Consider the following 12,016-nt stretch of genomic DNA (forward strand, 5'->3'; position numbering starts at 1 on the left):
CCAAAATCATAGTCAAAACAGGCAGGGTTCAAAGTCCAGACAGGCAATACCAAACAATAAACAGGCTACAGGCAAGAAACACGGGAACACAAGCAAGGTGACATAAAACAACGATCCACACAGAACATGAGACGAACAGGGCATTAAATACAAGAACAACGAGGGAACAACGAGAGACAGCTGGGTGATTAAAAATACCAACACCTGGGTGTAATCACGCAGACAGGGATAGTGGGACATGTAGTCCTGTGGATGACACCGTGGGGAAAAGGAGGACATCTAGTGGATACCCGGGGAAACACAACCAGACACTGTGACAGATGTTTACACACAAGTTCTCGATTTGTTCCACATGTTGTTTTTCCATTTGGAAGTGACTGGACTGTTGAATCCTGATGATGAGATCCACCTCTTTGCTCTGCATTGGGCATTTTTGCCCCAGTTACAACGTCAGCTTAACACTTTTAAAGAAGCATGGAACTTGCACAGGCTGAGAACGGAGAATGGTTGCTCTCCATACCAACTCTGGCTGCAAAACAGAGAGGCTGCTGATGATCTGGAAGCTGTATGTTTGCACATTTTAAATGATTCTTTCATCATTTACTCACTCTCAAGTTATTTCTTTGTTCTACTGGACTCAAAAGGAAGATACGTTAAAGAATGTGTGTAATCAAAAAGCTCTGGGGCACCACTGACGTAATGGAAACAAACATTATGGAAGTCAGTGGTGCCCCAGAGCTGTTCAGGATATTTTAAAGAATTGTTAACAAAAGTTATAAAATATCCTCACTCATACCTACATCAGAACAAAAAGTATATGCAACAAATGCTTGTAATATTTACTGGGTGTTTTGGTAGATAATTTAAAAGCATCTGTCATTGTATTTTGCAAGGTTGATGATGACTATGGTGTTGACTGGGATGGACCACATGCCGTGGAAGACGCAGACAGCATTTCAATCCCAGATGTAGAGTTACCACGAGATCTCACTGCAGAGGAATTGGCAGGTCTTCCGAACCGGGAAATGCCACTAAACGAGGCAATCGATGCCTACATGAGCACAGTAGCCCAATTGACAGAGATTTTTAGACATTGAACATGCATGGACACCACAAGCAGCTCTTCCTTTGTTATTTTATTTTAACAAATACCTGAACTACAAAATTTCTTAAGAACATGAATGACAATGTATGACGATAAACAAAATAAAAAAAGTGAGTGAAACAAGTAGTTTTAACATTTGTAATTAATTTGTTTTTCACTTAACTCATAAGGTTAACTTTCCATCACTGCAATAAGAGCTCTTTAAAACTTCCTGTCAAGAACATGCATTTTTTTTAAGCAAGAAATGCGAAAAATACTAAAGACAATGAACATAAAATTTAAAATTTTTCTTGAAAATGCAGTTCTCCACATGAACACTTAAATATTACAACTCAGATAAGGCCAAAGCCAAATCTTGTGGATGAAACCGCTGCTCTCATTGCTTGTGTAAATGCAATAAAGGTTTTGCATCTTAAAGGAAGTTTCAGTGTTGTGAGGCAGGTTGAAGCCACTGGGAGTGATAGGTCAGGTGATACTTCGACATACAGGTGTTGAGGGAGAACAGCCCAGCCAGTCCAAAATTTCAGCAACTCGCACAGTTCAGCAGATGATCCTGCATCAGTTTGGGTAAAATAATATTTTATAGCATAATTCCTACATCTGCAACTAAATTTCAAATGCACATTAATTTTATGTTTTTAAAATCTAACATTTACAATAGCACATTTTACCTGTTTGAATATATTCACGCAAGAAAGCCGTAACAACACAAGATTGCTCCAGGTTCGAAGGGTCTTCATCTTCATCACTGTCAGGTTCTGGCCAGATGACTCTCCTAAGTATCATCTAATACAAAGATAGCAGCACTGAATACAAGCCTTATTATGGATTTGCAACAATGTATTTCATCCACTGACTTAAGTGTTTTATTAGAAACAACCCACTGTATGATTAGATACAGAAAATTTAATAATTGATTTAGTGCAACAGCTTCCATACAGTCTGTTCTTCTAAGTAAAATAGACCAATTACTTCTGGTTCCATCAGCAGTGTTGAAGATCTAGGAAACAGTACTGCAGTTAAACTGGGTCGTTCTTTTATCATTCTCAAAACACCCGTATCTTTGAGTCCTCTCCGCAGCTGAGCGATCTGTTTTTCACGTCGACCAATAACCTAGAAATGATCCACAAACCATAAAAAATTATAAACACTATGGCCCAGTTTCATAGACATGGTTTAAAAAGGACATTTAAGTAATTTTTATAAACTTGCCTTAGAAAAAAAAACATTACTTGTGTGCATCTTAAGACAAAACAAAGGCACTGACATGTTTAAAGGTCAGTCAGTGCAAGTTTCTTTCAGTTGAAACAGCTCAGATTTACATTTAGTCTAGTACTAGGGTTAAGCCATGTCTGTGAAACCGGTGGTATGCAAGCCTTAACGAAAGATCTAAGCTTTTATCCTAACTTAATGGTTATGTAAAGAGGCTTATGTAGAGTTAAACTAAAAAGATAAACTACATACCCAACTGCAATTAACATACTTTCACCTTTATATGATAAGACATACATACCCCGTGGTGGAGAATGGTTTCTGCCAACCACCACCTGTTGCTGTTGCTCATTGCTGGCAAGTCCCAGTTGATGGCCAGGTTGTTTATATTGTCTATTTCATTTTGATTCAGTTCATTCTGGCTTTCCAGCTAAGATTTACACAAAGTGTGAAAAAGGTAGGACTTTAAATGTATACTCATATACATACATATACATATATATATATATATATATAAAATAAATATATACATACAAGGGACACAACTTCAATCACATCCATATCAGGACAGTCCTTCAATTCCAAAACTGGAGTATCATCCTTAACGCCACTTAAAAGGGGGAAGAAAGCTGGACTAAGTCCTGAGTAGAGTGGACCTTCATTAATAAATGTATGTCCTATCATTCGTCCCACAACTCTGAACAGACCACCATCCAAGAGTGCTCTAGATGTTGAAGGAACCTTGTGATCATCTTCGCCATTGAAGAACAGCGTTTTGCCACGGTTATCTGAAAAATGTATAACAGGTATAATGCACTCAGATGAACATACTTTATCATCTCTTCCTATTATATGCACATAACTATTAAATCTACTAAAAAAAAGTTTAAATGTATTATATCCAGTATGTCTGTATTTCTAATAGTGACTAAAAGTGGAGGTGAAGGAAAGTGCACAACATTTCAAAATGTTTACAATTATAACTCACCAATGTCAAGTTCAAATCCATGGTGGAGCTTTTCCATTATCAATGTGAAAAAGTGCCGTTTAACTCCGTCCCCTAATGCAGCATCACCTGTTTAATTGAGGATTATTAAATTGTATGTAATCTCAAAGTACTAATGCAAACAAGCAGAGCCACTTTGCACTAATAAATACATACCTTTAAGTTTTACCGTTAATGGACTTGTCCAATCAACATTTGGACGTTTATAAAAAGCTAACATTTCTCGTTCACGATCCTTTTCACAGCTGTGCAGATCTAGTGTAACAACTAGGTCTGGTTTGTCATCTGCATTCTTTAAGATCTGTCTTCGATACATCCGGGCAGCTGATTCAAGATCCGGTTCAATCTTCCACTCTATGAAAACACAGATTACTGATAACAATTCTTGATATAAAAAAATATATGATTAACTGATATAATTAACATCCCTGATTGATGTCCTGTTGTTTTGTAGTATGAAAAAAAAATTATAATGTATGCTAAAAAAGGTAATACAGAGAAAGGTGTGCTCAGTGGTATGGTCAATATGATAGGGACACCTTCAGTGGCAGGCTCTGCAGATGTGCTGGCACTGGCTGAGAAAACAGTATTGAGTGATGTTGAGGCCCTTTCCTCCCTTTCAGCATAATCCTCTGACATGGTTGCTGCCATTTCTTCCTGTCTTGTATTGCCAGTTCTATCTGATATCACTTCGCCTGACTCATGAAACCTGATATAACCATAACGACAGTACAGCAGCTAGATTAGTGAAAGATATAAAATTCAACATCACTCTCTTTGCAGCTGTATTAAACCCTCCCACAGTACCATCAAATGTTTTGTACCTGACTTAAGTTACGAAACATATAAATTAATGAATTATTGCAGACAGGCATCACCGCAATTTATGAAAAAAAGGTCAAGCAAAAAATGTTAAATCTGTATGAAGAGATTTAGAGTCCCACACAGATATCCCACCTCTCACAGAAGTTGCGGAAGTCTCCCATAAATTAACAGTGGCTCCCTGGTGCAAATAATATACAAATGCCGAGAATTTTGGCGAGTAAGTGAGAGACAGACAAATAGGTGGGATATCTGCCCACATTAATTTAAAATAATTTTACATAAAAAAATAAATCTATGTATCTACATTGTTGAGTGATAAACACCACCACCACACACCATTTTTTTTAAGTTACCTACTTTTCACAAACATCAACATGGTCTTGTATTTCTGACAGGCTATACTTCTCATTGCAGTACAAGCATTCTGTCAGTGGTCCAGAGGATATAGGCTGGTCACTCTCAAGAGTCTGAATCATTGTAAGAACATAAAAAGTCACATTAGCAGATAGATAGTAGGGTTAGCTTATACAAAGAAATATTAATTTAGGAATTTCCTAAATCACTTTATTTAAAACTAGTGTATTACTTAGTTTTAGTGGTTTAAACTGTCTAAACAACCACATTATTATTACTAACCAGAGATTTTAACCTTTTCCTACCTACCTGCAGATCTATATCTTTCTGGAGTGGCCGGATATATATGAGAGCCTGCCCAACCATGACAGACTCACTTAAGAGGTACTCAGGGGAATACCCATCATCTGGACAGGGTATTGTCTCTAATTTTTTGGAACGTGTTGATCCTCTGGATCGCAACAGCTGGAAACCGCCACAGTCCTTCAACATAGGGAAATGCTGAAAGAGATGGTCTGAAAACTCCTGAGGAGTGCAGTATTTGTCTAAAACAAAGATAAAATAAAAATACAAGTTTAATTCAGGTGGATAATACATTAATGTAAGCATGATTTAAGCAAACCCTTAGAAAGAGAGAAAAAAATAACTGACCTGGAATGGTGATCCTCTTCTCTCCTATTCCTGCCCTCTCTAATTTGTTTTTCACTAATAGACTTGGAACCTCACATTCCTTTCTCTTGGACAGGCAAAAAAAACGATGGGTGTAGGAAACACTTTTAGATTTCTTTGCTGAAGGTCCAGCAGTGCTGGGACGTCTCGGCACACGGCCTCGTGGATTTGAATATGGTGCAAACAATCTTAAAACCTCTGCTGCAAGAAAATGATCATAGAATATGAACACTAGTTTGTAAATTCAATTACACAGTCAGTGTCTGGTCTGCAAACTGTATGGTAAACTCTGACCTGCGAATTTGTATGTCGTGACCAATACCGATCACAACGCAACCTTTAACTGAATTAAAATAATAATAAAGTTTTTGCAGTAAAGTGAAGCTTTAAATATTTGTACTTTTTGGGTTGAATATTTATTTTTTTGTTGTTGTTAAGTAAGCTACGCCTGCTCAAAGTGTAGTGTGACCGTGGCTAAAGCCGTCATCCCATTGTTTTGTCAAAAACGAGCATTTCTCATACAGACGATTTTTAACGAATGTGATCGTCGTCAGTAACAACCCACCTCGCCAGACCCGAGTGAAAGTTGGCAACCCTAGGTCAAACTGTTGCCTTGGTCTTTATCTGCCAACTTACCCCGTGTCCCGCCACTTCGATCCGGAGGCGTCGTGCTCAGACCAGACGATGGGTTTTCTGAAGGGCCAACATTTGCAGTTTGCCGCTCCAGTGCTTGGGCAGCTTCTCGTAGAAGCTGTGGAACAGACTTCGCCATGTTCCTAACCGCCAATTGTCAAAATACCCATGACAACGCAAAGTAAGCCCCGCCTTGACGCAATGAGTGACGTAGGGTGGGCGTGGTCAGCTCGGAATGCATTTTCAAAGCCGCTTTGAATTTTGCTACAAATATCCCACGGCGTCATGATGCAAATGCAATCGTACGTGTCCTAACTGTTAGTCTAAATGCATTTAGGACAAATAACATTTTAATGATAATTTTGCTACTGTTTGTGCTTGGACACGTTTCACATATCAAATCAATTTGGTTATACATTTTCATTTTCATTTTGCTACTTATAAAGCATTAAAATAGTATGCACTTTACAATTTAAGACTACTGTTGAAAATGGCAAATGTAAATAATATAATTTAATTTTCAATTTCATTCTGCACCAAATTTTGCATGCATGGAGTTGATGGAAAATGTAAATTTAAATACAGAATTACATTTCCATTTTGAATATTGCATTGTCATTTTGAATATTGCATTGTCATTTTGCATATTGTATTGCCATTTTGCATATTGCATTGCAAATTGAATTTTGCTACACATATGCTTCCATACTTTGGAGCCCTTTGGATGACTTAGAGCCTTTGCTACCTCTACTTCATTGCTATGCTTGCACTCTAGGTGTCTAGCAGTTTTCATAAAAGCACTGTCACAAAAAAAGCAATGTTGTGTCTTGCTATACATTCTCAGTCCATCCCTCTTTTTAATGATAGCTAGGATAATCACTGAACTTGTGCTGTCAGGAACTGAGGCTGCACCATGGCTCTGGAAGCTCCCTAAGTCACAGCTGCTTTGAGGATTGTAGTTTGTACTTCTGTTCTCAGCTGAACTGCACTGGACTGGCAAAGTCTGGAGCTTTCCTTTACCTTTAGGTAAAAGAGTAAGGCTTGTGCTACTATCTAATGCCCTACTCTCTTCTGATGTGTCAGGGATGTACTCTTCCTCACTGACTTCAGATAACTCATCTTCGCTCGAATCAAAAACATCTGAATCATGAATGTTGTGGCACAAGTGGAATGTTGTTCACTCATTGCAAATGGTGTATGTTTCGGTCTGATGTCATCTTGAATGTCTGTACTGTCATCTACACTGGAATTTTCAGAGTAAAAAATATCGGAGTCCTCATGAGTTGCAGGTTTCATCTAAGAAAGACGAATCAGACAAACTTCAGAATGGCAAGCCTTCAAATAAACTAGGAAAATATATGCTTATAGGACTATGTTTATCATATAATGAAAAATAAAAATACAATATTATGCAGTTTTACAAAAAAAAAGTTCTTTTGAAGTATGAGGCAATTAAAAAGAAATGGTAGTAGCAATGAAAAATAAATACCTGTTTATAAGATGTCATAATTTTAGGACACAAAATGTCATCTTCACTGACTGAGTAATCAACTAAAGGCTGTTAAGAAAAAGAAAAAAAAAAGTGAAAAACTGTCCTAACAGTTTAGGGCAACTTATTGAAGACTTGTTTGAAGCACAATAAAATATATTAAAACAATTTCAAAAACAAATCATGGTCGTATTTGACAAGTAGCTAACATAAGACAACTCCACTTTAGGGTCCTGATCATCATGTCAGGATTTATTTACCAGCAATGACGGGCTTACTTTACATCATCCTTACTAAAATGCCACAGTTAATACATGTACCTCAACTGTACGTCGTGAAATGCCAGCAGTTGTAACAGAATCCCCAGAGCAGTTCTTTATTGTCATCATGTTTTCATCATCCTTGCATGTAGCCTATAATAAGAGGTTAAAAAAAATGAATTATAATTGATTACTCATCAGACAAGGTCCCCATTATGCTAAACCTGCAGAAAGTGTGTGTTTTTTAATTACAGAGGGTTTATATGGCATTCCTGAGACAATACAGGTCCCCACAAAGTACATTACACTAGAAACAGTGTGTAAGAGTCAAGACCACATATAATAGATAGACAGACTGATAGAGAGATGGATAGACTGTCAGACTGATAGACAGATGGATAGACTGTCAGACTGATAGACAGATGGATAGATAGACTAATAGAGAAATAGAGAGATGGATAGACTGTCAGACTGATAGACAGATGGATAGATAGACTAATCGAGAAATGGACAGATTGACAGAGAGATGGACAGACAGACAGACAGACAGACTGATAGACGGACAGACTGATAGAGAGACGTTTAGACAGACTGATAGAGAGAGATGGATAGACAGTCAGACTGATAGAGATAGATAGACAGTCAGACTGACAGAGAGATGGATAGACAGTCAGACTGATAGACAGAGATGGATAGACAGTCTAACTAGCCGGCCAAGAGTGGTATTCTCATAAGCTGCATCAATGCTTGAAAAAACAAAACAAAAAAACATGAAATTTATTTGAAGGTTTAGCCTAACAAACCATGGCTGGGTTTCCCGAAACCTTCTTAACGCTACATCATTCTTAAGTTACACCTTAAGCTGTACCTTATCGTTAGTATGTGTTTCCCGAAACGTTCTTAGTTAAGTATACCTTCTGTAAGTCATACGTTCGGAAGGTTGGTCTGGACCACTCTTAGCTTTACCTTATCACTGTTGCAGGTCTATACGAATATAATTCTGAAGTTTTAGGGGTTGGGGGGGGGGGACATGTGCCCCCAGCTCGATTTTTTTGTGATTTTAATATGCAAATTACACATTTCTGAGCGCTTTATTATACAGAAATTTGCTGTTGGTGTATTAGCCTAAGACAACACGCTCGCCAGAATGTTTATCTAAATAGCCCTATGTTGTTCGAAATTACTGTTTACCAGGTATGCGGTGCATCCCATGCAACAAGAGATTAACACCAGGGCTCCAGACTAACTTTTCCACTGGTTGCAATGGTGCTACCAACTTTCTCAGGGGAAGTTGCAATATGATTTGGTCACACCTTTTTTTTTTTTTTGCTACATGCCATGGGATTAATCAATGCATGCTGATGAATAGTGGTCTTAATCTGCATACCCTAGTTTTGCACTGATGTAAAAAGACTGACAGTGACACAATAAGACCTCATGTTAGCAAAATGTTTTAATCTTTTAACTCTAAAAAAAATAACCTATTTAAAAACATGTATGTTCTTTAATGTTTGATTATAATTTTACTGTCTTCACATAGGGATGGGAATTGATAAGATTTTATCAATAATAATGTCACTGACGATTCTGATTATCGATCCGATTCTTTAACGATTCTCTTATCGATTCTTGATAGCACTGTGTGGAAAAACGTAGTCATATGCTTTTCAATTTTTTATTTTTTTTATTTTAAAGCTTAAGCTTGAGTAAGCAAACTGAACTTTTTATGTAATTTATGTAATAAATAGAACCTTATTGTAAAGTGTTACTGATTAGTTATACACCGATTCAGACGTCTCCTGAGTTCACTGTTGGAAAGATCGGTTGTTTTAACCATTCATTAAAATGAATCGGTTCAAATGAGTCATTAGTTCGCGAATTGGACGTGTCGTGCGCGTTGTGTGATTATCCCAGCAGTTAGGACATGGACATCCAAGATTTGTGTCAACACAGAAAACATTTCATCACTGGATAGTTTTTTTTGTTTAATTAAAGTGTTGTTTTATGTCAGCTGAATGTCTGGAACGCTTTTCAGAGAAGATAAGGCAACTTATTTAGCACAATTCACACCCAGCAGTAATTCAGGAAAAAAAATCTCCGAATGCTCCACATGAAACTTTTGGTCTTCCGACCTTTTACCACGTGTCGATTTATTTTGATTAATATGTGCGAGGGAGAGAGAGCAAGACAGCGCTTAGTTTGGAGACGGTGAAGTCTCCGACCGGCTCTCTCTCTCTCTGCTCGTTCTTTCAGTTAAACATGCGCCCTGTCACAAGTGCAGCAGTTCATCTACATTACTCACCGATCAAATAAGACTTTGGCGGGACAAAAACTCACTTTGGCGGGCGCTAAAACAAGTTCAGTGCAGGAAAATTCATGCGTGAGTTTCCATTAGACTCGCACGGTAGCCAGGCATCTCATCCAATGGCGAGCTCAGTTGACGCTGTGTGCTTCAAGATTCTGACGCAAGTGCTAAGATTCCGATTGGCCCAGAGAAATGTCAATTATAAGAATTATCCAATAATGTTTCGCAATTCTAGCCTGCATGGCATGTTACTGTGAGTAACAGTACCCCCCCCCCCCCCCCAAAAAAAACTCTCCGGTTCTACGCAATTCACGTAAATGACCCAATTGACCAAGAAAACGGCGATTGTCGGCGAAAAGCGACAAGTTTGCAGGTGTGTTTATAAAGAACACCACATTCTCACATAAACAGGGCTGCACAAGAGAATAATTGATTCTCGAGCTGTCGATATCAGCCAATTCAGCACTATCGCCACGAACAGCACCGGGTAACGTCGCACGTAAGAAGGTATATCTTAAGCAGCTTCCTATGGTATGCCTTCAGTAAAGTTATACCTTAAGAGTCTTCGTAGTGCGCTAAGAGACAACGTTATCGGGAAACCCAGCCCATAACAAGAAACAAATTAGGACATGATCACAAATAATTTTTTTTTTATATGTAAATTTAAAAATTATTTAACTATTTTAAAAACCTACCACCACTTCTTGTTTTGCCAGATGAAGTCAAACATAAACACAGTATTTTGATTGACCTCTCTTCTGCGTTCAGATTCGATTAAAGCAATCATTTCCCCCCTTATTCAACTACAAAATCTCCTTTATTAAAAGGAGGCAATGCAAACACTCCACGACCTGAAAAAAAGGGTAAACAAATAAAATGTGTTAAAGGGATACTCCACTTTTTTTGGAAATAGGCTCATTTTACAACTCCCCCAGAGTTAAACAGTTGAGTTTTGCCGTTTTCGAATCCATTTAGCCGATCTCTGGGTCTGGCAGTACCACTTTTAGCATAGCTTAGCATAGATCATTGAATCATCATATGACCATTAGCATCTCTCTCAAAAAAATGACCAAAGAGTTTCGATATTTTTCCTATTTAAAACTTGACTCTTCTGTAGTTACATCGTGTACTAAGACCGACGGAAAATGTAAAGTTGCGATTTTCTAGGCTGATATGGCTAGGAACTATACTCTCATTCCTGCGTAATAATCAAGAAACTTTGCTGCCGTACCATGGGTCCATGTTATGACGCAGCGCCTGAAAATAGTCAACCTAATAGTCTACTGAGCTGGGGACAATTTTCAGGCGCTATGCTAAAAGTGGTACCGCCAGACCCGGAGTTCGGCTGAAGGGATTCGAAAATGGTAAAACTCAACAGTTTAACTCTGGGGGAGTTGTAAAAGTTGGGAGTTGTGATGGTTAGCCCATTATAAATAACTTCTGTAATAGTTTAACCAGGGTTTCAACACCTTTTGACAATAAATCTCTGAGAACACCTTCAAGACTAATGGCTTTTTCAAATAAATTTATAGAGAACTACTGCAGACAATTTAATGCAAAACTGCTCAAACGTTTTAAAAAATGAATAATTTGTAAAAGAATAAATAATTATATGTAATCTGATTTTTTTAAACAAAAAATAATCACAATTTTAAAATATCCCTCATATTTCTAGGTTTTAAATGACCCCAGAGCCCATACTTTTGAAAAGAACCATAGTTACAATAGTATTGGGTCATTTGACATAAAATATCATAGTTAAGAATCTGTGGTAAGTAATTGTGAATTTACCACACATACCATAGTTAAGATAGTTACAATAAGGAGCCGTACTCATTAATGTGGGCTATACAGAATGATAAGATTCATTCGACGACTCGTTTATTCATAACCACAAATTACTAATCTGTTGCCTGGTGTTAGTTTAATCAACATCAATTCGTGGGAACGTGTTCTAATTCATGGCCGCCATTATATACCGGTACATTTTTCTCACGTCATGGGCTGAGCTCCGTAGTACGATAATAAAACCATATCTTTACGGACTGTAATTTCATTGCAGTCATTGGTTTAATGAAAAAGATTGAGAACTTAGGGAAATCCTGTTTCTCCTCTCTGGCTGATATCTGTTTACGATATCTCCTGAAACCAGGTGCTA

The 12,016-nt window shown here is 37.7% G+C and overlaps 1 protein-coding gene across 1 annotated transcript; it reads right to left on the minus strand.

Annotated features, from left to right (window-relative positions):
* Positions 1 to 1,437: 1,437 nt before the first annotated feature.
* LOC311082075 (uncharacterized protein) lies at positions 1,438 to 5,943 on the minus strand (the record flags this gene model as incomplete). The annotated part of the gene is made up of 11 exons (XM_084112819.1): positions 1,438 to 1,658; positions 1,777 to 1,891; positions 2,078 to 2,218; positions 2,619 to 2,747; positions 2,852 to 3,105; positions 3,306 to 3,392; positions 3,480 to 3,677; positions 3,863 to 4,061; positions 4,812 to 5,047; positions 5,154 to 5,372; positions 5,808 to 5,943. The coding sequence occupies 11 exons, from the start codon at positions 5,941 to 5,943 to the stop codon at positions 1,438 to 1,440; spliced, it is 1,935 nt and encodes a 644-aa protein (XP_083968945.1).
* Positions 5,944 to 12,016: the final 6,073 nt, after the last annotated feature.

This window comes from Abramis brama, assembly GCF_963993115.1.
Source record: "Abramis brama genome assembly, chromosome: 4".
NCBI classification, from domain to species: domain Eukaryota; kingdom Metazoa; phylum Chordata; class Actinopteri; order Cypriniformes; family Leuciscidae; genus Abramis; species Abramis brama.